Here is a 25,950-nt window from a genome sequence, read left to right as displayed (position 1 = left end):
GATAGCACACTTGCAGCTGCGCAAGCGAGCTCCTGTAAGGCATATTGTGCCAATTCAGGCCAGGTGTCCAGTTTAGTGGCCCAATAGTCAAAGGGGAATGAACTGTGAGGGAGAACATCAATATGGGAGGAAAAGTAGTTTGTAACCATAGCTGACAACTGCAGTCTCCTGTCACTTTCAATCGATGCAGTATTACCAGTCGTGTGAGCGGGACTTGAAGAATCAGTCTACAACATGGTCATGAAACCCCTGTCTCCAACGCCACTTCTGATGTGTGCACCATGAACACCTCTTCCAAGTTGCCCGCGGCCCCAACAGCTCGTGTGAGAACCATCACCGCTGCTGTGTGCTGGGAATGCCTCAACCAACCGGTTTACCAGAGTTGTTTATTTGTTAGCCAATATTAGGTCAAGATTCTCCTGTGGCATGATGTTTTGGAATTTGCCTTTATAGCGTGGATCCAGGATGCTGGCCAACCAGTAGTCATCATCGTTCATTATTTTGGCAATGCGGGGGTCCCTTTTTAGGATCTGCAAGGCATAATCTGACATGTGGGCCAATGTTCCCGGTGTCAATGATGCACTGCGAGTGCTGGGTGGAGGAGCACTTTCTGGCAAATCCACATCCCTCCAGTCACGCACAAACCCTGTACCAGACCTTGCCACGCCAACATTTTCTCTTGCCCCACGAGAAGCATCCTCCTCCCCTAAATAATCATCCCCATCATCATCCTCCTCCTCCTCTTCCTCTTCTTCCTCCACCTCGTCCAGGAGAGGTCCAGGATCAGACAATGGCTGACTGTCATCAAGGCTTCCCTCCTCCTCTTCCTCATCATCCTCGGCTGCAGATGCCTGCTCCTTAATGTGCGTCAAAGTTTGCATGAGCAGACGCATAAGTGGGATGCTCATGATTAGGATGGCGTCGTCTGCGCTTACCAGCCATGTGCATTCCTCAAAACACTGAAGGACTTTACGGAGGTCTTTCAGCTTCGACCACTGCACACCTGACAACTCCATGTCTGCCCTCAAAGTGGCTGCCCGTGTATCCTCCCACAAATGCATTACAGCCTGTCTCTGTTCGCACAGCCGCTCAACCATGTGCAGGGTGGAGTTCCACCTTGTTGCAACATCGATAATTAGGCGGTGCTTGGGAAGGTGGAGCAATCGCTGCAGCTTCTACATACGACTGGAGTGTACGGGCGACCGGTGGATGTGCGAGCACAGTCTTCGAACCTTCTGGAGCAGCCCTGTTAACTCCGGATAATTATTGAGGAAGCACTGCACCACCAGGTTCAAGGTGTGAGCCAAGCAAAGTATGTGTCTGAGTTTTGAAAGGGCTATGGCTGCCACAAAATTCTGGCCGTTATCACTAACTACCTTGCCTGCATCAAGATGTAGACTGCCCAGCCATGACTCAGTTTGTCACTGAAAGTAGTCGGCCAGTACCTCCGCGGTGTGTCTGTCGCCCAAACACATCATCTTCAACATAGCCTGCTGACGCTTTACACTAGCTGATCGATAGTGGGACACCTCGTGTGCAACACAGGCAGCTGCGGATGGAGTGCTCGTGCGACTGCGCTCTGTGGACGACCTTTCGCTTCTGGAGGAGGAGGAGGGTCGAACGCCTAAAGCCAACTGTTTCCTATACCGTGGGCTAGGCAGTACTGTCCCACCACTGCTGTCACCTGTGGACCCTGCATCCACCACATTAACCCAGTGCACAGTGATGGACACGTAATGGCCCTGGCCATGCCTACTGGACCATGCATCTGTGGTGAGGTGCACCTTTCCACTCACTGATTGCTTGACAATGCGGTCTTTCACATGAAGGTGACGGGCTGGGATGGCTTTGCGAGAAAAGAAGTGGCGACTGGGTAGGTCATAGCGTGGTACTGCATAGGCCATGAGTTCACGGAAAGCTGCGCTTTCAACAAACCGGTAGGGCATCATCTCTAACGAGATTAGTGTGGCAATGTGGGCTTTCAAACCCAGTGTACGCGGATGAGAGGATGAGTACTTTCTTGTCCTACTCATAGTCTCTGGTAGGGTGAGCTGGACTTGAGAGCTGCATATGGTGGAACTAGCGGTGGACATGGCGGACTGAGAGAGGGTTGATGATGGTGATGGAGTTGGTGTTCTTTCTGATGGCCTAGATTCAGTCTTTCGTAGCAATAACATTGTGATACCCTGACTGCTTTGACCTTGCGACGACACCTCAACATTTGCTGCTGGTGGTATGCTAACCAGTGGGCTTACAGTGGGGGAAACAATGTAGCCTTGCTGACTACCTTCAGTGGGAGCAGTTGCACATGTGGTACGTGAGGTTGGGTAGTCCGTCCATGCTTGCAAGTGTATGGTGGTTAAATGTCTAAGCATGCAACTGGTATTCAAATTTCTCAGATTTTTCCCTCGACTTAAGGTCTTTGCGCACTTCTTACAGATAACCTTTGCCTGATCATTAGGATTTTGTTCAAAAAAGTGCCACACTGCACTCTTCCTACTAGGGAAAACATTTTGAGGCCTTGCAAGCTGTGCTAATTTGACCGTCTGGCCAAGCTGTCCTGCAACTCTTTTGGTTTTTGTAACCGTTTTTAGACTGCTCCGGGCCTGCCAGATAACAGCTGTTGCGGTGTCGATGCCTGCTGTGGATGCTCCTCCTCCTCTTCTGAGCTATTGGCAATGGCACCCACTTCCCCCAATGGATGCCAATCTGGGTCAACAACTGGGTCATCCATCACCTCCTCTTCAATGTCATGTGCACCTTCCTCTGTGTCACCGTGTATGGTGGTATAGTATGCGGGAAGTGGCACCTGAGTTTCATCTGGGTCAGATTCTGGCTCAGTACACTGCGAGGACAATGTAGTGCTCTGAGTGAATGTACCAGCAGAATCATCTAGCAGTGGCTGTGCATCAGTGCACTCCATGTCAGATTCATCTTGGCCTGGGTAATTCACGATTTGACTTGATAACCCAGGCATGGTATGTGAAAACAGCTCCATGGAGTACAATCAAAGAAAAAAGAAACATCCAGCACTGTCCCTGAGAAAGAAATACCCGCAAAGTCACTTATAACCGCTATCAGTGTGACACCTGTAACCCTTGCTGAACGGGTGCTCTATCCATGTGAAGAAAAAACATGAAATATCATAGTAGAATAAGGCCGGTTTCACATTAGCGCTTTTTAAGCGCACGCACGGCCGGGGGTAGCTCCGCCCCTGAGCCGGCTCTCTGCCCGGCGTGCCCGCCCCTTGCTTGTAGCGCCGCCTCCTAGCGGACAGCGGCGCCTGCGATCGGCGCACCCTATCTTTAGCATAGGGTGCGCAGATCGTGCGCAGGCCATGCGCTAGTTGCGCTTTGACCTGCGCTGCGCACTTCTGACGGTGCGCCGTGCGCGCCAAAATCCGAAAAGTTCGATTTTGGCGCGCACGGCGCACCGTCAAAAGTGCGCAGCGCAGGTCAAAGCGCAACTAGCGCACGGCCTGCGCACGATCTGCGCACCCTATGCTAAAGATAGGGTGCGCCGATCGCAGGCGCCGCTGTCCGCTAGGAGGCGGCGCTACAAGCAAGGGGCGGGCACGCCGGGCAGAGAGCCGGCTCGGGGGTGGAGCTACCCCCGGCCGTGCGTGCGCTTAAAAAGCGCTAATGTGAAACCGGCCTAAGACAGCAGGATGGCACTCACCGTTCTCTTGAAATGATTCACTTTATTTCATATTAATAAAGCATAGGCAATGGCACAGGAGAAATGCAAAAAGACTGACGACAGCCGTTTCGTGCACAATGCACTTCAACAGGTCTCCATGGAGTAATCTGTAGTGTGGCCTGCCGCATCCTTCAATTTTGGTACGGGTGAAGGACACAAGGAAAGGTGTGGTTCATGACCATGAGCCTCCAATGACGACTCAGTGCTTTTATTTTTTAAAACTTCAGAAGAGGAGGAGATAGAGCTGGAGGCTGAGTCAGCAATGTAAGCCAAAACTTGTTCCTGAAGCTCCGGCTTTAAAAGCGGTTTACCTACTCCCAGAAAAGGGAGCCTTCGAGACCTTGTGGAGCCAGACAATGACGCAGGCTCAACACCTCCTGCATTAGGTGCTATTTTGCTTTTGCCACTACCAGCAGATCCACCACAACCACCAACACCATCATTACCAGCTGGCAACCCCCCCCCCGCCCACATCCACGGCCTCTTCCACCACACTTCCTCATTTTTGGGGAAAATGTACCCAAAATTCCACCAACTATATGGTACTGTAAAACAAGGTACAAGGTGTATATAGTAGTGGGGAGAATTTGAATCTCCTTACACACTTCTGGATACTGAAGGATTCTCTCAAGCCCTGTGTATGTTACACCTCAATGTAACAGGCTGATTTTGGATGGTGTAAAAAATGTGTATAGAGGACTGGGGAGAATTTAAATCTCCTTACACACTTCTGGATACTGAAGGATTCTCTCAGGCCCAGTGTATGTTACACCTTAATGTAACAGGCTGATTTTGGATGGTGTAAAAAATGTCTATAGAGGACTAGGGAGAATTGGAATCTCTCTACAGACTTGAGGACACTGAAGGATTCTCTCAGGCCCAGTGTATATTACACCGCAATGTAACAGGCTGATTTTGGATGGTGTAAAAAATGTGTATAGAGGACTGGGGAGAATTTGAATCTCCTTACACACTTCTGGATACTGAAGGATTCTCTCAGGCCCTGTATATGTTACATCTCAATGTAACAGGCTGATTCTGGATGGTGTAAAAAAGGTGTATAGAGGACTGGGGAGAAATGGAATCTCTCTACAGACTTCTGGACACAGTTGTATTCTGTCAGGCCCTGGGTATATTACACCTCAAAGTAACAGGCTGATTCTGGATGGTGTAAAAAAGGTGTATAGAGGACTGGGGAGAAATGGAATCTCTCTACAGACTTCAGGACACAGTTGTATTCTGTCAAGTCCTGTGTATATTACACCTCAAAGTAACAGGCTGATTTTGAATGGTGTAAAAAAGGTGTATAGAGGACTGGGGAGAAAAGGAATTTCTCTACAGACTTCAGGACACAGTTGTATTCTGTCAGGCCCTGTGTATATTACACCGCAATGTAACAGGCAGAAATTGCCTAGTGTATGACAAACTACAAGGTGTATATAGAATTGGGCAGAATTGGAATCTCCCTAGAGTGTAGGTCTGTAAGAAAGGACAAACTCCTCGGCTTTTTCTTACAGAGTCACACCCAGATAGCTTCAAGTTGGCCATGATACCAGCCGGTACACGGTACTGTGTGAGGAGCGTACACGTACACCGCTGTACGGTGTGTGTATGTAAAATTGTCAAGCTCCGTGTTTTTGTATATGGACTGACACACGCTCTCTCTAGTTTTCAATGTAATCAAACCGCAGATATACGAAACTGTTTGAAAAACGGACAAAACTCTAAGTTGTAGGTCTGTAAGAATGGACAAACTCCTCGGCCTTTCCTTACAGAGTCACACACAGATAGCTTCAATTTGGCCGTGATAACAGCCGGTACACGGTACTGTGTGAGGAGCGTACACCGCTGTACGGTGTGTGAAAAAATGAACGCTGAGTACCTCACCAGGACAAAACAATAAAATTTGGATTGCTTTTAAAAAAGCAGTTTGAACACCAATGTGCACGCAGCAATGCAGGTAGCCTTAAAAGGCAGCCTAATCACCACCAGCGCTGCTGCACAAAAGCAAAATTCTTCACCTTTCACTGCACACTAACTACAGTGAAAAGCGCTATCAGCAGAAGCATTTTTTTTTCTTTTAGGCTTCCTAACACTCTCCCTACAGAATCATCATCATCAGCAGCAGCTCTCCCTATTGTGCGATCAGCATAAGTAACATGGCGGTCGGCGTGCATGCCCTTTTATAGACCCTGTGACGCCACACAAAGCAAGCCAATCACTTGCATGCCCTTCTCAAAGATGGTGGTGACCGCTGCCTATGTCATCACGTTGCCCACAGTGTCCGTTCTTCCTGATTGACTGAAAAAGGGCGCTAAAGCATCTTTTGAAACGTGACTTTGGCGCGATGGTCGCCGACCTCGTGGCTGACCTCACGCTAAGGTCGGGTTTCGTTTCATGAAACCCGAGTTTGGCGAAAGTCGGCGACTTTTGAATTTTTTCGACCCGTTTCGCTCAACTCTATTGAACAGTCATTGGGATTAAAAAAACACTTTCACATCTAACTTTTAACATTGACGTTCTGTAGATATATACAAACAGGCAGACAGATAGACATAGAAGTAATAGATATGGGATTGATAGATTGTTTAGGTTTCCTTTTTTACCTGAATTTCAGTTTATCCACCCCAAAACTGTCAAAGCGAGAACACAGTCTGTTGGACATCACAGTAAGTAAATGTAATGGCTGCCTTTGGAGTCTCTGATAAAAGGAAGAAAGAAAAGTCAACAATTTTAAAAGACGCAGTATTTCATAATTATCCTTTTTACTTTAACACATTAATACTTCATAAATATATTGTGACAGTCACTTTCATAGTATGTGAAGAGAGATACGTGTCATTGTGCATTCGGCAATCAGTGATGTAAAGCCAGAGTGTTTTTGCCTCCAGCATGCTGAGTGCTGAGAGGGTTAATAGGAACCTATGTTATGGGCTGATTTTATTGGACCTCCATAGAGCGGACGGGAGGAAGTCCATCGTATTTCCACCTGCAGAGTCCTGATGGGACCTATGTGATCATCACATGGGTTGTTAAATACCTGGCCATGAGAGTCAGTGGTGTTCATGTTATGGACAGTTTTTCTACTAGCGTGTGCTTGCATTCACGCATTTTGCTATCCCTCACCGGTGACAGAAGTAATGATGGTACATTGTCCTTGTAGCAGTGATCCATCAGTGGAGGCCAACAAGTAATCTGCAGTGGCAAGAATACAGGCAACTGAACAGTCATTCCGCAAGCACAGCAGCATGTATTGGCTCATGTATTCAAGGCTGCCCAAAGACAACGAAAAAACTGTCTTCAGTGGTAAGTATATTGTCTGGGTACTTTGAATCCTCATTACCATGGTCCAGTGATGTCCGTGAGCTGATATGAGTGCCACCCTGTTGTGAATTTGTGTCAGAAGAGATTTTTTGTGGAGGTACTCTGCGTTGCTGAGTTTTTGAAAAACATCAGTTCAAGATTCTATTTAATAAATATTTTTGTGGTTTTACTATTGTACGAGCTTTAAAGTTACAAGTACTTCTTCATCAGGAAAAAACAGCCACATGTAACTTGAAAAATAAAGAGGCAGTCTTTTGATTTTTGAATGTGGGTGCGAAACACACCAAATATCAATTATGGTCATGTCAAAGTTCAGTGTGATGGCATATGATTCAATGCAAAAGCGGTATGAGAAGATATTAATTCAACTTGTCGGATTGTTAGTTTGGATTAGAAGAAAAATGGGGAGGGGGTGATGAATGCCCTAGATTTGAAAAGTGATATTCACAATGAGGTTTTTTTCCTATGACCAATTTCTGAATTCGGGGGATTTATTATCCTGATAGTAGAACCACGAAAGCGGTGGTATGTCTTGTAGGGCAGCTTAGTGAAGCTGTTTAATCAGTGACAACTATTGGCTATGTTATGAGAAGGCTGAAGGGAAATCAGAGGTTGCAACAAAGATTTCAAGCCCGGGACAGGTACAAAGAGGTATCTGTCCTAATTGCTGGATAATTTGAGGTCGGATAGCCTAGAGATGATGAACAACCTCTGTTGTGAGCTCATTTTCAGGTTTGCCTCTGGCTTCTGGTGAGGGTTATGGAGCTGGCTGTGCTGACAGAGGAGTAGTGAGTTCTCTATCTGGACTCCCTTTGTTGGTGAAGGGAGGTAATGAAGCTGATCTAAATGGCAGAGACCGGCCATCTGGGGAAGAGGACTGTGATTGGACATCAGGAGTTTCTGATTGGATTTAAGGCAGCTGACTCCCTAGTTTCTTGCTGGTGATTTTTCCTGACTGTGGCTTATGGTTTCCAGTTTGGTTCCTGCCTTCCTAAAGCTAAGTTTTCTCTGCTATTGTTCATATGAGTTTTTTCTGGTTTACTTAGTTTTTGTGTTCAGCCAGCCCTGGCTGGAACTGGGCTGAATCCCCATTTTGTCTCTGATCAGTTGATCTCTTTTTCTCTGTCTTCAGAATATACCTGAGTGCTGATATAGTGATTTGAAGTCTAGCGACTTCAGGGCCTTTTTCTATCAGACGTGTTGGACTTTTTTTGGGCAGGGTTTTTTGCGTGATTGCAGACAGCAGCTCTTCTTTCCTGTTCTTTCTAGTTAGTGAGGGCCCCATCGTTTGCTCAGCCTATCTTTCTATCTGTGTCTGTGTTTTCATCTTGTTTCACCGACAATACATGTTGGGGGCTGTCTATTGCTTTGGGGTCTGCTCTGGGGCAGTTTAGATTTTCCCTTTCTTTCTTTAGGCTTATTTAGTTCTCCGGCCGTGACGAGGCGTCTAGGACCACCGTAGGCACGCTCCACGGCTACTGCTAGTTGTTGTGGATAGGATCAGGGGTCTGCAATCCGCTAGTTACCAACCTCTCTGGTTTTCTGGGCTTAGCTTGCTTTTTGTTTTTTCCTCCTCGGTGACTCATTCATAACAAACCTCCATAAAAAATGCACTTCACCAAGGTGTATGTTCTTGCCAAAATCTGTTCTTTCATTCCAGACATGTGTAAAAGTTGAAGTTGAAAGAGGATGGCTTCTACAAATAGATAATGATCCTAAGCACATATCAAAATCCACAATAGACTACCCAGAAGGAGCAAGCTGAAGGTTTTACAATGGCCCTCATAGTCCCCTGATCTAAACATCATTGTAAACATCATTACGAATCTGTGGCTAGACCTTAAAATAACACTGCATGCAAGACGACCCAGGAATGTCACAGAACTAGCAGAATTTTCCAAAGAAGAATGGATGAAAATCCCTCAAACAAGAATTGAAAGATTCTTGGCTGGCAACCAAAAGCATTTACAAGCTGTGATACTTTCAAAAGGAGGTGCTACTAGGTCCTAACCAAGCAATGTGCTCAACATTTTTCATTGGCCCATTTTCCTTTTCTAATTTTTTAAATGTAAAAGATAAAAATATATATTTTTTGCTTAAAATACCATGGAAATGTGTCATCTTTTTCTTTAGGCCTTTTAGACATCATTAAATCTTTAACTTGATGAACTGCTCACAATAACAGTAATTTTGACCAGGGGTGCTCAAACTTTTACATGCCACTGGAGATAGTGTGGATTCTTTTGTTTCTTTAGCATACAAGGAGAAGAACTGCACCACAGGGAAATCATGGCCGCCATATATGCTAGCTGCGATACTGCTCAATGAGCCATGACAAGCTCATGTAACTGGACACTTCGGGTGCACACCAAGTAAAAAAAGTGTTGGTAATAATAATATGAAGAAAAGATGAGGTGGCACTCACCAGTATAAAAGTCCATTCTTTATTGATCAATAGTGTTGAGCATTCCGATACCGCAAGTATCGGGTATCGGCCGATATTAGCGGTATCGGAATTCCGATACTTAGTTCCGATACTTCTGTCATATCGGATTCCGGAATCGGAATCGGAATCGGAAGTTCCCATCATGCTATGAGCCTGCTTGCTTTGATTAAGCCAATGGGAATCCTCCGAAGTGTGGGCACATCCTGTTAGGCATGTAGGCATGTTAACTATTGGCATGGCTGTGATTGGCTGCCGAAATGATGTCATGATGCACTATAAAAGCCACCGCAGCCGCCATTTCTGGTCACTCTGCTGTGAATTCAGTTAGGGACAGGCTGCTGTAGAAGACTGTGAGGGACAGTTAGAAATAGCGATTCCACCAAACATCTAGTGCTTTACCCAGGCTACATAAACCACCACTGTAGCCTTCTTTGCCCTAGCAGCAGTGTTCACAGCTGTCTGCAAGGGCTGTGTGAGTGCAGCTCACGCTGTGGAGTGGGTCCTGCAGCCACGTCAGGCTGTAGGCCACCCAGTGTGATCACTGCTGCCTCATACATCTTTTATTTTTTGAGCTGCATTTTTTACATAATTTCAATCTAGTGTGCTTCCATCCGTATCCATATACGTTGGTTGCAAACACTAGTAGTAGACAGCGGAGCCTTTCTGCAGCCTTTCAGTGCTAGTGTCCACTTTGCTGCACTGTTCACGGCTGTCTGAGAGGTCTCTGACTGTGTGTGAGTGCAGCTCACGCTGAGTAGTGTGTCCTGCAGCTACGTCTGGCTGTAGGACGCTCAGCGTGCATCAGTGCCTCACACATATTTTTATTTGAGTGCAGCTCATTTTTTCTTCTATTAGTGTGCATCCATCCGTCTCCATCTACGGTGGTTGCAAACACTATATAGGAGTACACAGCGGAGCCTTTCTGCAGCCTGTCAGTGCCAGTGCCCACTTAGCTGCACTGTTGACGGCTGTCTGAGAGGCCTCTGACTGTGTGTGAGTGCAGCTCACGCTGAGTAGAGTGTCCTGCAGCTACGTCTGGTTGTAGGACGCTCAACGTGCGTCACTGCCTCACACATATTTGTCTTTGAGTGCAGCTCATTTTTTCTTCTCCTATTAGTGTGCATCCATCCGTATCCATCAACATTGGTTGGTTGCAAACACTATATAGGAGTAGATAGAGGAGCCTTTTTTTCTGGCTTGTGCCCTGCCGGCGCAGCCAGATTAGTATTACCCAATTTTTTTGGAGCCTCATCTTTTGCATTGTAGGTTACCTGCCTGCATTGTAATAGCTCCAAAAAGTTGGTGATACTATCAGTTTCAATTCTTTGTTCACATACTTTGAGTTTGTTTCCAACAAAGAAACCACAAAAAAAGTTCACCAAACACTACATTTTGAACTTGTGTAGGCCACATCAGCTCCTATTAAAGTCTAGTCCACACACACACACTTCATAAAATTAGTGTTTCTTGTACCTGTAACCAGCTGTTCAGGAATAAGCACACTAAGGCCCCCCTTTGTACTTTTTTGCCTATCTTAAGCAGTCTTGCAAGATGAAGGCAGGGAGTAAGGCGCGTGGGCGTGGGCGTGGGCGTGGAGTTTCAGCAGGGAGAGGACGTGGGGATTCTGCAGGGAGAGGACGTGGGGATTCTACAGGTAGAGGACGTGGGGATTCTGGGCCTGCTGCGGGCACCAGTGGATCAGCATCCCCCAGTTTTAGCAGGCAACAGTCCTTTATGCGCAGCGTTGTAGGACCTCAACGTACCCCACTGCTGCGGGAGGAACAAATTGAAGCCGTTGTCGGATGGATGGCAGCTAACGCATCGACTTCAATTACTTCCGCATCCTCTCAGGGTCAGAGCACCGAAGAGCAACCATCTGTCTCTTCACCACCTGCCAAAGTGCCCAGGCAGTCAGAGAGACATGGACAGGAGCCATCACAGTCTCTACTTCTGTTCTCGGAATCTGTTGGCTTGGAAAGAGGGGGCCAGCCAAGCAGCATTCCTGAATGTGAAGAAGAGGGAGTATGCAGTGATGCGCAACTTCTTTGTCCCTCTGAATCTGAAGAGGCGAGTGGGCCAGTGCCTATGGTCAGCACACCTCAGTACGCATCAGATGATGACGAGACTCAGTTGCCACTTTCTGGTGCGTACGGTGCTGGCGAGACAACCCCGGAGAAGCAGCTGTTTGAAGAGGGGAGGGAAGATGATGAGGTCCTTGACCCATCATGGCGTGAGCAACAGGAAGGTGGTGGGAGCAGCTCGGAGGAAGAGATTCCCCTACCGGCCAAAACAGGAGGCAGAGGGAGGGGGAAGACTTGGTTGCCTGTACCCTCCACTTCGGCACCCGTTAGGAGCATTCCTCCTTCCAAAGGCAAACCGGGCGCTCACAAGAGTTGCAGTGCGTGGTCCTTTTTTGACACAGTTGCAGATGACATTTGCTTTGTCAAATGCAAGCTGTGTCATCAGAGAGTCAAAAGAGGGAGAAATGTCAGCAACCTCAATACCACAAATATGTGGAAACATGTGTGCACCAAGCACGAGTTGGAGTTGCAGAGACACCCTGAAGACGTAGGCCAACGTACAGCACCACCTACCACCTCTTCAGTTCGTGTTGGGCCCTCTTCCTCCAGCTCACACACTGCTGGTTCGGCTTCCTCACAGGATCGCCAAGGAAGAACCTCTGCCACTGTTGTCCGGAGACCCTGTCAGATTACACCCATAGCAGCACGTTCCCATCCATCACAGCCATCGGTAGCGCAGGCATGGGATAAAAGGCGCCCTTACTCGGCAAACCATCCCCGAGCACAGTCTCTGAATGCTGGCATTGCCAAACTTCTGGCAGTTGAAATGCTGTCATTCAGGCTGGTGGACACTGACACCTTCCGGGACTTAATGGCATTGGCAGTCCCCCAATACAACGTGCCCAGCCACTTTTATTTCAGCAGGCGACCCGTCCCTGCCCTGCAGAAACATGTTGAGGGCAAAATAAAACATGCGCTACTAAACGCCGTTAGTAGCAAGGTCCACCTGACCACCGATGCGTGGACCAGTAACCATGGACAGGGACGATACCTTTCCCTCACTGCCCACTGGGTCAATGTTGTGGAGCCGGGTACGGATCTGGAGAGTGGCGCTGTACGTGTTCTTCCAACGCCATGGATTGCAGGACTCCAGTCTGTACACATAGACTCCTCCTCCTACTCAAGTTCCTCAGAAACAGCAGAGCAGGAGCCTGTTACGACCGATATGAGCACAGCCGTGGCCAAACGTCAACAGGCTGTACTCAAATTAATTTCTTTGGGGAATCGAAGCCACACAGCGCAGGAGCTCTGGAATGCTATCAAGCTGGAGAGCGATGTGTGGTTTGGGCCAGCGAATCTCCAGCCGGGCTTGGTAGTGTGTGACAATGGCCGAAATCTGGTGGCAGCTCTTGGCCTAGGCAACCTCACACACATCCCATGTCTGGCACATGTTCTTAACTTGGTCGTGCAGAGCTTTCTGAGGGACTATCCGGATCTTGCTGCACTGTTGCACAAGGTCCGCATAGAGTGCGCTCACTTGCGACGTTCCAGCACGGCAAGATCGCGCCTCGCTGCTCTGCAGCGACGATTTGGCCTTCCGGAACATCGCATCATATGTGACCTACCCACCCGGTGGAATTCAACGTTACATATGTTGGAGCGGTTGTGTGAGCAGCAGGCAGCAGTCATGGAGTACCAGCTGCATCAGGCGCAAACAAGTCGCACTGTGCGCCGTTCACACTTCAGCACCATTGAGTGGGCCTCTATGAAGGACATCTGCCTCGTTTTGCGTGCCTTCGATGAATCCACGCGGATGGCGAGTGCAGATGATGCACTAGTCAGCATGACTGTCCCCCTTATCTGCCTGCTTCAACAAACACTGCAAGCACTAAGGGATGAGGTTTCAGAAGAGGTGGAGGATGAGGAGTCCCAAATGCCATCTGCTTCTGGACAGTCTGCGCTACGTGTTTCCTCACAAAGGCCTAGGCAGGGGACACTTTGTGAGGAGGATGAGGAGGAGTCGATGGAGGAGGAAGACATCTCTCCAGAGGAGGGAGGTACACAAACCTCTACTCAGTATGTACAGCGAGGGTGGGGTGATGCAGAGCAGGCCGAGGTCACGCCTCAAACAGGGGACAGCGGTTCTTTGGCAGTTGGGAGTCTGCAGCACATGGTTGATTTCATGCTGCAGTGCCTGAGAAACGACCGCCGCATCGCCCACATTCTCGTCTCGGCTGATTATTGGGTGTACACCCTCCTAGATCCTCGCTACCGGGACAGCGTACAAAGGCTCATACCAACGTTGAACCGGGAGCATAAAATGCGGGAGTACGAAGAGTCACTGGTGCAGTCCATAATGTTTTCCATTCCACCCGACAGCATTGTTGCTAGTGCTTTACAAAGCAGCTCTGTGCGTCGAGGCAGTGGAGGAAACTCTGCACAAAGAGGGAGCAGAGGCAGCGCCGCAGCACAAGGCAAGACCACTATGGCCCAAATGTGGCAAAGTTTTGTGTGTCCACCACAATTGTCTACACCATCAGCGACGCCTCGAGTCAGCAGGAGGCAACGCTTCCGTCAGATGGTGTCAGACTACATGTCTTGCCCTGTCGCTGTACTCCCAGATGGCTCTTCCCCCTTCAAGTTTTGGGTCTCTAAGCTGGATACATGGCCAGAGCTTAGCCAGTATGCATTGGAGGTGCTGGCTTGCCCTGCTGCCAGTGTATTATCGGAACGTGTCTTTAGTGCCGCAGGTGGTGTACTAACAGACCGTCGCACGCGACTATCTTCCGATAATGTTGACCGGCTGACTTTTCTGAAAATGAACAAGGCCTGGATCTCCAAAGACTTTGCCATTCCTCTTACAGACTAAATTAGTGGTTGGCAACTGTATCCAGGTCTGCTGGTGTGTTCATTTTTCTACCACCTGAACTATAATCCCTGTGCTTCAACACAGCCAGTTGTCGCTCAGATGTGTCGTCTGCACAGAGAAACACACTAGCTCCTGTGTTAGTGGGGTTCAGTAATGCCAGCTGATCCCCTGCTGTGTGGACGGCAAAGTCACCAGCTCCATCAACATTCAAACCACTACTGATTTTTAACCGTGCCCAACTTAGGTCTCTGGCTCCACTGTCTCTACTATTTCCCCTGACCTCCAACCCCGCCATCTACATCTCTGAAGTGGCGTCAGCACAATCTACACTTGTTCCTGTGTTCCTGTGGCTCAGTCCCATCAGTTTATCCCCTGATGTGTGTCCGGCAAGGTCTCCTGCTCTGTCCACATTCCCATAACCAGTAGTGGGAATGAGGACAGAGCTGGCGAACTTGCCGGACAAACATCAGGGGATCAACTGACGGGACTGAGCACCAGTAACACAGGAACAAGTGTAGATTGTGCTGACGCCACTTCAGAGATGTAGCTGGCGGGGTTGGAGGCCAGGGTAAATAGTAGAGACAGTGGAGCCAGAGGCCTAAGTGGAGCATGGTTAGAATCAGTAGTAGTCCACAACCTCCATAAAAACCGCTGCCCATTGGCCTCTGCATGCGGCATGCGTAATCCTGGGCTCCAACAGAGTCAGTTGGTGTTCAGAAGTGTCGTCTCCACAGAGCCAAACACATTCGTTAGAGTGTTAGTGGGTTTCAGCACTGCCAGCTGTTCCCCTGCTGTGGAGATGGCAAGTCTCCTGCTGCCTTCACCTGCCAAAATCCAGTAGGCCCCAGCCTGCTCCTCGCCTAATCCTGGGCTCCAACAGCGTCAGTTGGTGTTCAGAAGTGTCGTCTCCACAGAGCCAAACACATTCGTTCAAGTGTTAGTGGGTTTCAGCACTGCCAGCTGTTCCCCTGCTGTGGAGATGGCAAGTCTCCTGCTGCCTTCACCTGCCAAAATCCAGTAGGCCCCAGCCTGCTCCTCGCCTAATCCTGGGCTCCAACAGCGTCAGTTGGTGTTCAGAAGTGTCGTCTCCACAGAGCCAAACACATTCGTTCAAGTGTTAGTGGGTTTCAGCACTGCCAGCTGTTCCCCTGCTGTGGAGATGGCAAGTCTCCTGCTGCCTTCACCTGCCAAAATCCAGTAGGCCCCAGCCTGCTCCTCGCCTAATCCTGGGCTCCAACAGCGTCAGTTGGTGTTCAGAAGTGTCGTCTCCACAGAGCCAAACACATTCGTTCAAGTGTTAGTGGGTTTCAGCACTGCCAGCTGTTCCCCTGCTGTGGAGATGGCAAGTCTCCTGCTGCCTTCACCTGCCAAAATCCAGTAGGCCCCAGCCTGCTCCTCGCCTAATCCTGGGCTCCAACAGCATCAGTTGGTGTTCAGAAGTGTCGTCTCCACAGAGCCAAACACATTCGTTCAAGTGTTAGTGGGTTTCAGCACTGCCAGCTGTTCCCCTGCTGTGGAGATGGCAAGTCTCCTGCTGCCTTCACCTGCCAAAATCCAGTAGGCCCCAGCCTGCTCCTCGCCTAATCCTGGGCTCCAACAGCGTCAGTTGGTGTTCAGAAGTGTCGTCTCCACAGAGCCAAACACATTCGTTCAAGTGTTAGTGGGGTTCAGCACTGCCAGCTGTTCCCCTGCTGTGGAGATGGCAAGTCTCCTGCTGCCTTCACCTGCCAAAATCCAGTAGGCCCCAGCCTGCTCCTCGCCTAATCCTGGGCTCCAACAGCGTCAGTTGGTGTTCAGAAGTGTCGTCTCCACAGAGCCAAACACATTCGTTAGAGTGTTAGTGGGGTTCAGCACTGCCAGCTGTTCCCCTGCTGTGGAGATGGCAAGTCTCCTGCTGCCTTCACCTGCCTAAATCCAGTAGGCCCCAGCCTGCTCCTCGCCTAATCCTGGGCTCCAACAGCGTCAGTTGGTGTTCAAAAGTGTCGTCTCCACAGAGCCAAACACATTCGTTAGAGTGTTAGTGGGGTTCAGCACTGCCAGCTGTTCCCCTGCTGTGGAGATGGCAAGTCTCCTGCTGCCTTCACCTGCCAAAATCCAGTAGGCCCCAGCCTGCTCCACGCCTAATCCTGGGCTCCAACAGCGTCAGTTGGTGTTCAGAAGTGTCGTCTCCACAGAGCCAAACACATTCGTTCAAGTGTTAGTGGGGTTCATCATTGCCAGCTGATCCCCTGCTGTGGAGATGGCAGTCTCTCCTGCTGTCTCCGCATTCCAAAGACAGTAGGCCTCTGCCTACACCCTCCTATTTCCTGGGCTTCAACTCAGCCAGTTGTAGCTCGGAAGTGCCGTCCACACGGAAAGAGATACTTGCTCCCGTGTCTCAGTGGGGTTCAGTAACGTCAGCTGATCCCCTGCTTTGTGGATGGCAGTCTCTCCTGCTGTCACCTAATTCAAAATACAGTAGGCCTCTGCCTACACCCTCCTATTTCCTGGGCTTCAACACAGCCAGTTGTAGTTCGGAAGTGCCGTCCACATGGAAAGAGATACTTGCTCCCGTGTCTCAGTGGGGTTCAGTAACGTCAGCTGATCCCCTGCTGTTTTGATGGCAATCTGTCCTGCTGCCTCCCAATTGACAGCACATCAGGCCTCAGCCTGCTAAGTGCTTGTCCTGGGCTCCAACATCGCCAGTTGCTGCTCATAACTGACTTTGGCACGGGTACTCCCTCCTGCCCAGCTTGGTTCCAGCCCTGCCTGCTGTTTCCGGGAAGTGTCAATGTCAGTTTGCCACCCCAAGTTGCCATGTCGTGTTGCGGTTGGGTTAGCCGAGGCTAGGGTGCCAGCAGTTTAGGTGCTTCCTATGTGGACTGCGGGTTCTGGTAAGAAAGGCTTGTTCCATAGTGCCAGTAGGACAAGCACCCCCTGTAGGACTGTGTGATTCGGTAACTGCGGCCAGCTTGCGGCATGCCAACTTTGCTTTTCAGGGGTAACTTCTGATACCCCTCCGGGTTCCAGCACCGTCAGCTGGTTCTCGTCAGAGCCTTTGGCCTAGGTGCCTCCATCTCGGTATCCGAGTTCCGGCAACGTCTGCTGGTCCTTGGTAGTGCTTTGTAGCACAGGTACCTCCTGCTTAGTAACCAGGTTCCAGCACCGTCAGCTGGTCCTCGGTTGTGCCATTGGCTCTTATTCCTTCTGCTGCCCCTCCGGGTGCCAGCACTGTCAGCTGGTCCTCGCTATTTCCATTTGCTCTTGCAGCTTATGCTACCCCTCCGGGTTCCAGCACCGTCAGCTGGTTCTCGTCAGAGCCTTTGGCCTAGGTGCCTCCATCTCGGTATCCGAGTTCCGGCAACGTCTGCTGGTCCTTGGTAGTGCTTTGTAGCACAGGTACCTCCTGCTTAGTAACCGGGTTCCAGCACCGTCAGCTGGTCCTCGGTTGTGCCATTGGCTCTTGTTCCTTCTGCTGCCCCTCCAGGTGCCAGTACCGTCAGCTGGTTCAAGAGGACAAAGAACAGGAAGACAACCACCAAGATGCAGAACAACAAGAGAGAGAAGACAAAGAAGCATAAAAAAAACAAAGCAGAAGAACATTAAGCATAAGACTAATACTCTGAGCAAATGATATTATCTTATTTATAAGCAGAAGAAGACTAAGCAGTGTATGGGGGTGAGTCCGTTCCTCCTCGTGGTGCCCCTGGAAAAGGCCTGCTGCTGCAGGCCAAACTGAACGCGGACAAATCCTGTTGTAAATCTTTTGTGACAGGCAGAACGGAAGGTGTAAACTTCTAACTTTTCTAGATAACAACTACAGGAATGCCTGACACAAACAAGAATATGATGAAGAAGAATAGGAAGAAGATGAAGAAGTTGAATATGTAGAATAATAATTGTTGAATAAGAAGAATATGAAGAATGTAAGAAAAGGAAGAAGAAGAAGAAGAATGTAAAAAAAGGAAGTAGAAGAATTTAAAAAAGGAAGAAGAAGAAGAATGTAAAAAAAGGAATAAGAAGAAGAATGTAAAAAAAGGAAGAAGAAGAAGAATGTAAAAAAAGGAAGTAGAAGAAGAAGAAGAAGGTAAAAAAAGGAAGAAGAATAAGAAAGAAGAAGAAAGAAGAAAGAAGAAGAAGACATACATGTCTGGCAAAATATAAATGAGGCTAACATAGTCAATATCTTTGTAACTCCTAACATCTTTAAAAAAAAAGTTTAATTCCTGCTATTCCATTTGATTGGGCTAAACCTCTATGGCTTTAATGTCTCCTCCACCTCCCACAATACATTCTACATTATTCTTAGTTGTTTTTCTTCATGTAGAATTAACCTACAAGGAAAGAAAGGGTTTTTTTTAATTCCGATATTTTGGCCCCATTGACTTGCATTGGTTCCCGGTATCGGAATCGGCGATACCGATACTTTTTTTAAGATCGGCCGATCCATTCCGATCCGATATTTTCAAGTATCGGCTGGTATCGCTCAACTCTATTGATCAAGCGGTTCACAGCATGTCCACAGGGAGAATGGGAGATGGAGTGTGAGAGTGATGACGGCCGTTTCGCACTTCTGCGCTTCTACGGGTCTTTTATTCCTTTGATAGCACAGTGAAAATCAGTTGATGTTTGCTTTCTTAGAGAACACAGATGCAAAATAGGAATGTAAAAGATCGGAATTCTCAACATCACTTTTAACCACCTCAACTCTTTTCATTGTGTAAAAATCCTATAGCTTCTTTGACTTTTATTTTGCTTTTGACATACCCACACAATCCTGTTTTATTGCTTTTGGTATCGCTTGCAAACTCCCCCCTTCTTTACTGGCTTTAGATCTTCTATCGCTTCTCCTGTATTCTCTACAGACAGCATTATATTCTTCTTTAGATATGTCCTTCTCTTTCCATTTGATATACAGTACATTTTTTTTCTTTTTAACAAGTGTTTAAGTTTGGTGTTCATCCATCCTGGTTTCTTTAATTACTTCCATTTCTTCCTTCTTTTCAGGATTGTTACTGATTGTGCAGTGAGAATTTAGTTTAGCAAAAAGCATCTATCCTTTACAACAGCCAACCATTGGATCATTAAAATCTGCCTTTTTTTAGAACAAAGACATCTGATGTAAAAATAATTCATCAACATCTTTAGTCTGTCCAGGTGGCCTATAGGAAGCAGCTACAATAATGTCTTTCTGTTCTCTCCTTGTATTCTTAACCAAACATTTTCTACAGAGCTACCATTCTCTGAAACTTAGATCTCTGTGGATATATATATACACTTTCCTAACATACAATGCAACACCACCTCCCCTTTTGTTAAAGCTGTTTCTAATGAATAAGTTGTAGCCTTCAAGGTTTGCATTTCAATTGTGTGTATTATCCCACAAAGTATCAGTGAAGGGTGTGACATCAATCTTTCTTCCTGAGTTAGCAGCTGCAATTATTCTTGTTTGTTTCCCATGCTCTGTCCATTTGTGCAGACACATTTTAACTTGAAGGTTCTCTTGCTCCTCTTTTTTCATTCAGAATTGCCTTTTTATTTTAATTTGTAATAGCAGGGTTCTCAAAATAATTAATTAGTTGCATATATTTTCCTGGCTGTATACTACTCTCTCTCCTGATGAGTGTAGCAAGACCTCTACCAAATATATATTTCCTGTTTTTGTAAGATGCAACCTATCTCTATCAATGAGTCCATCATATAGGTAGTTCCCTCTAACTCAATGGTCAAGAAACTCAAAAGTTGCTGACAACACCATTGATATAGCCAGTTGTTCACCTATAGAATCCTTTTTAATCTACTTGTTTCATGTGCATCCGCTGGGAGGATAGATCAGAAGATGACCTGTGCTCCCAGTTCCCTCACTTTCCATCCTTGGTCTTCAAAGTCTCTGCATACAGTTTCCAGGTCTTTTCTGCTGTATCATTTGTTACTACATGTATTAGTAGACATGGGTGATCGTCTGGAGCACTTCACAGTCTTGATACCCTATCAGACACATCTTAGATTTGGGCACCTGGAAAACAGCATATTTTTTGTGAGGTGATGTCCGGTTGGCAGATAGTAGCTTCTGTTCCATTCAGTCGGGCATCCCCCACGACCACCACTGTCCTTTTCTTCTTCACCACAGTGCTTCTTTTTCTCCTTTCAAGAGGCTTCTGAATACTTTTAGTGTTTTTTTGTGGGCAAAACACTTTTTTTGATGTACATCTTCATAGATGTCCTGTGTGAGAGCCTGATAGCAGTTCTTCAGCGGTATGGGTGATGACTGCCTCCTCATCCTCCTGCTTCTTTTGGTCACATGTTTTAATATCTTTTCTTCTGTAGGTACTTTGAAAGGTGATTCTCTTTGAACATTCTGAATAGTTATTTCTACTCTTTCATTAGCTTCTGCATAAATGCAGAAAATGTCTTGCTCTAGCAATATTCTGAAGAGGTTCTTCTGCTCAGTCAAAGAAATTCTCATCTTCTTTGATGAACTTTAGTGTAACTATCCTCTCATGAAGACTATGCACGTTTTCCTCTAACAGAGTCAAAAGCTTGCATTTATTGGATGTAAAGTTGGTCTTTTCCTCTGGCAAGTCTGTAAACATATAGCACACATTGCAGCACACATCTGGATAGCTCTTGCACAGCTGTAGAAGGTCTGCACTACTCACTCTGCACCTCCATCAAACACTTCTTGTGCCTATTGTCTTTACTGAGGAGGCCATTCAGATTGAGGTGCCACATTCCCATCAACATCAAGGGATTAGACTACAAACACTTGTTCTTGGTAACAAACAAGGAGGCTCTGGATGTCAAATGCATTCCTGCCAAAGAAGCATGCCAACATCTGGAGATGTTCATCTAGGTGCACAGGTATTTACCAATGATTCTGCAAAATGATTGCTCCTTGTTTGTTTATCAAGAAAAATCTGTGTAGCTTAGAGTTGGTTCTGATTGTGGTCATTAAGCAAATTTTGTTGATGTCCAAGTAGCAAAATATCTTAGCTTACCCTTACTAAAATCATGTTTTTATATAAGTCACAGCTAGCACTGATACAGCTCTCATCCAGGCTGCGATGAAGTGTATCACTAAGAATTTGTACGTGCTTGTAAGTACATTATATTTTGAATTTATGTAATTTTTTTGTCCATGAAAATCTGTCTGTTGCTGTTGTTTTGGGTATGCCTTGGTTTCGTATGTATAACCTGGTCATTGCTTGGCACCAGAGGCGTATTGTACACTGAAGCCCTGAGTGGCAAAACAAATGTATGTCTTTATTTGTGAATTTGTGTAAAGTTTTTCCCAATTCTTTATCTGAAGGACATATCTTTTTTGCTGATTTTTTTTGTGTGTCTTAATCTGAAAAATGATCACCACACAGATATTCTGTCTGTCCCATTTGTCTCAAACTCTTGTCTCCCCAAGGATAAAATATATAATCCTTCTGGTCCAGAACATTAAGCCATGATAGATTATATATCAGACAGTCAACAAAAAGCAATCATAAGATGGTCCATGTTATGAGTAGATGACAATCACTTTCTATTTTTGTTGCCAAAAAAGATGATGATCTAAGACTGTGCATTAGCTACCAGTAAGGGTACCGTTACACATAGCGACACACCAGTGATCTCGACAACAAAATACAACCTGGTAAGGATCACTGGTACGTTGCTAAATGGTCGCTAGTAAGATGTCAAACAGGCAGATCTACTCAACGACGCAGCAATGATGAGGTGATCCATATAACGACCTCGGCGGCCATTGGGACCTTGTCACACAGCAGCTATTCTGACGACTCAGACCTCGATAGCGTGAGTTCTGAGTCGCCAACGAGGTCGCTCGCCATTGTTATGGTGTCAAACACAGCGATGCATGCTGGCCAGCGGGACACCAATGATCAAAAAATGGCCTGGGACATTCGAGCACGATCAGTGGTATCGCAGCGGGGGGCCGGTCACCGCTATGTGTCACACATAGCAAGATCGCTGGCGAGGTCGCTGTTGCGTCACAAAATCTGTGATGTTTCAGAGATCTCGCTATCAAGCTATGTGAGACGGGGCCTTAATGTAACAAAATCACTGTAAAGAATCAGTAACCTCTGCCACTCATTCCTTATCTCTATGACCAGGTGTTGGGAGCACATCAGTTCACCAAACATGATCTCAGGAGACCATTATAACCATATCCATATAAGAGAAGGAGAAGACAGCATTTAACACACTTAAGGGTCACAATGAGTATCTCATGATGCCTTTTGCCTAAGTAATGCGTTGTTTTTCAAAATGTTGTTAATGACAAATTTAGAGATATAAGTAGTTGTCTATCTGGATGATCTTAGTTTATTCACTTTCTATTAAGTCACATATTCAACATGTATACACTGTACTACAAAGACTCAGAAAGAATTCTCTATTTGCTAATCTTGAAAATTGTGTGGTTCTGGTGCAGGAGGTAAGTTTTCTGCAATATATCTTTTTTGAATCAAGATCCATACTATTAAGGACTGGGTGCAACTGAAATCTCTGAAAACATTGCAGAATTTTCTTGGGTTTGAAAATTCAGTGCATTCACTGAATTAAGAGAAAGCTTTTCACCTAGCTCATACTTTTATAGTGGAGGTCAATGCCTCTGAGGTTGGAATTGGAGTGGTGCAGTCACAAGGTACCTCATCTCTCACTCAACTTTGTCCATTATTCTTGTTTTTACAAAATTTTTCATCTGCCGAGAGGAATTATGACATTGGTAATTGTGAATTGTTGACAAATAAGTGGACCTTCGAGGAATGGCACCCCTTCTTTGAAGGTGCCAAACATAAAGTCAATGTTATTAGAGACCACACAAATCTGACTTAGAATTAGTTAAAAAAAAGTAATCTACAGTCGTCAAGCTAGATGGGCTTAGTTCTTTTCAAGATTTGATTTTGTTGTGATATTTAGACCTGACAAGGATATTAGAATATTAAAGCTGAAGCACTTTTCCCAAATTTTCTGTCTATCCCTGTCTGAGGATTCTGAACCACTTCCTATTCTAGTTGAAGATATAGTTGTAAATTCTGTAAGATTTTGGATAGAAGATCTGCAGATCCCTAGAATTATCCCCTGATAATGTTGCCACTCAAAAATTGTTTATTCTTCCTCAGTTCCATTGGCAAGTCCTACAGGAATCCCATACAGTTCACGTGGGTCACCTTGTGGCCAGGTATTTTTGGTGGCCATGGGTCAACTATTGTTCGAGATTGTAAGGAATATGTGCTCGCTTGTGATATTTGTGTCTGAGGCAAAATCCCCCAAATTCATCCTGCCTGATTTATCTAGCCCTTACCAACTCCAAAAAGTCCTTGGACCAACCTCTCAATGGACTTCGTTACTAGCTTTCCACCCTCAGAAGGGAAGACTGTTATTTGGGTAATTCTGAATAGATTTAGCAAACAGTGACATTTTGTTTTTTTTTGCCTCAGTTGCTAACTCAAGACTTAAAAAAAACCTGTCAATAAAAAACCATTATTAACATTCAGACATTCACATATGAGGGTAATCTGCAGGTTTACAGTGTTATTACCTTGCTTGGCTCCTGCACTTAGCCAAACACTGCGGGGGTAAAATAAACATTATTCTTTTCCAGTTTCAACCACAAGGGCAGCTCTGGTGTGCATACAGTGCGGTGGCTGTAACTGCACCCCCCTGTCCTGACTGACACTGGATCTGTACTGGAGTTGACTGTCAGTCAGAGCCATGGGTGGGTGGGTTACAACCACCACTCTTTATACTCAGAGTAGTGACTGAACTCGTGCCAAGACCGCCACCGTGACTGAAATCAAAAAGCTGCCAGGGAGAATAAAGTTAATTTTTTTCCTGGGCAGGCAGCGGGCAGATTAATAACATTATTAGCCTGCAGATTTATTCCATACTGTATATGCAGGTTAATAGTGTTTTTTTCTGGTGCTTTTAAAAAAGTTGTTCATCAAACACATTGTTCATCTCCATGGGATTCCAGGAAATATTGTTTCTCATTGAGGAACTCAGTTTGTTTCCATGTTCTGGAGGGTATTCTGTGAAAAATCTACATAGAACAGACCTTTTCATCTGCCAACTACTAAAAAAACAATGGTCAGATTGAACGTGTAAATCAGAAATTGCAAAAACTTCTATTTACTACTATTTATCCCCTTCACCCTCGGGCCATTTTCCATTTTTGCGTTTCTGTTTTTGGCTCCCTTTCTTCCCAGAGCCATAACTTTAAAATTTTTCCATCAACAAGGCCATGTGATGCCTTGTTTTTTGTGGGACGAGTTGTACTTTTTAATGACACCATTGTTTTACCATATAGTAAACTGGAAAATAGGAAAAAAATTTCAAATAGCGGTGAAATTGCAAATGAAGTGCTATTCCACAATAGTTTTTGTTATTTTTACTATGTTCACCAAATGCTAAAACTGACCTGCCATTATGATTTGCAAGGTCACAATGAGTTTGTAGATACCAACCATGTCTAGGTTCTTTTTTATTTAAATGGTGAAAAAAAATCCAAAGTTTGTTAAAAGAAAAAAAATGCGCTATTTTCCAAGACCCGTAGCGTCTCCATTTTTCAAGATCTGTGGCTGGGTGAGGGCTTATTTTTTGTGTGCTGAGCTGACATTTTTGTCGATACCCTATTGGTGTAGATAGGTTGTTTTGATCGCCCGTTATTGCATTTTAATGCAATGTTGTGGCAACTAAAAAAACGTAATTCTGGCATTTTGACTTTTTTCTCATTATGCCATTTACAAATTAGATTGATACTTTTAATATATTGATAGATCGGGCAATTCTGAACATATCAATAACAAATACAGCATGTGTATATTTTTTAATTGTTTTATTTTGAATGGGTTGAATGATTTAAACTTTTATTTTTGATATTTTTAAAAGCATTTATTTTTACTTTACATTTGCTTTAATAGGCTCCATGGGAGACTAGAAGCTGCGATCATCTGATCGCTTGTGCTGAAGCCCTGCTCTGTGTAGCATAAATACTCACTTGCTATGAGCGCCGATCACTGGGCGGCACTCATAGCTAACCAGCAATGACAACCATAGTGGCCTAATGCAGACACCGGGCTGTCAAGCTATCAGCGACACGAGCGCCGATGGGCAGGTTAAGTGACGTCCTTATGGCACAATTGTGTTAAATCACACTGTCAGAGATTGACAGTGGCATATCGCGATTCCACCCATGGCTGTTAGGGGTACATGTCAGTTGTTCAATTCAGATGACATTTGCAGTAAAAAATGTTGGCTCAGCATCGGAGCCCACATCAAAGGGGGAGACCCGACATGCGCGGTACATGTACGGTGCATGTCATGAAGGGGTTAATAGTGCATGAGTTTCTGTCTATAGCAATAGTGTTATATTGACAGTAAAGCAGTGTTAGAAAGCTGGAGCACATTTTTACTTTTACTTTGAAAGTTGACAGTCTTGATGGTAACATCCTAAGCTATTATAAATATCAGTTGTAAGCTGTGTTATCTCTCTGTTCCTGTATAAATATATATTCAGTGTTAAGCGGCTGGAAAGTACAGAGATTAATCTGCTATCAACAAAAAGTTTGATCATAACAATTGAAATTGTTAAATCAGCGAAC

At 46.0% G+C, this 25,950-nt stretch overlaps 1 protein-coding gene across 1 annotated transcript in view; it reads right to left on the bottom strand.

Moving 5' to 3' along the window:
- The window catches only part of GC (GC vitamin D binding protein), a 302,249-nt gene that overhangs the window by 161,083 nt on the left and 115,216 nt on the right, over positions 1 to 25,950 (bottom strand). The window contains exon 6 of the mRNA XM_073590535.1: positions 6,306 to 6,400. Coding sequence (XP_073446636.1) covers positions 6,306 to 6,400 — 95 coding nt within the window. The remainder of the gene's footprint in view (positions 1 to 6,305; positions 6,401 to 25,950) is intronic.

Source organism: Dendrobates tinctorius, unplaced genomic scaffold (assembly GCF_039654945.1).
Source record: "Dendrobates tinctorius isolate UK_male_01 unplaced genomic scaffold, ASM3965494v1 ptg000011l, whole genome shotgun sequence".
Lineage (NCBI taxonomy): Eukaryota > Metazoa > Chordata > Amphibia > Anura > Dendrobatidae > Dendrobates > Dendrobates tinctorius.
This window is presented reverse-complemented; position numbering and strand designations above follow the sequence as displayed.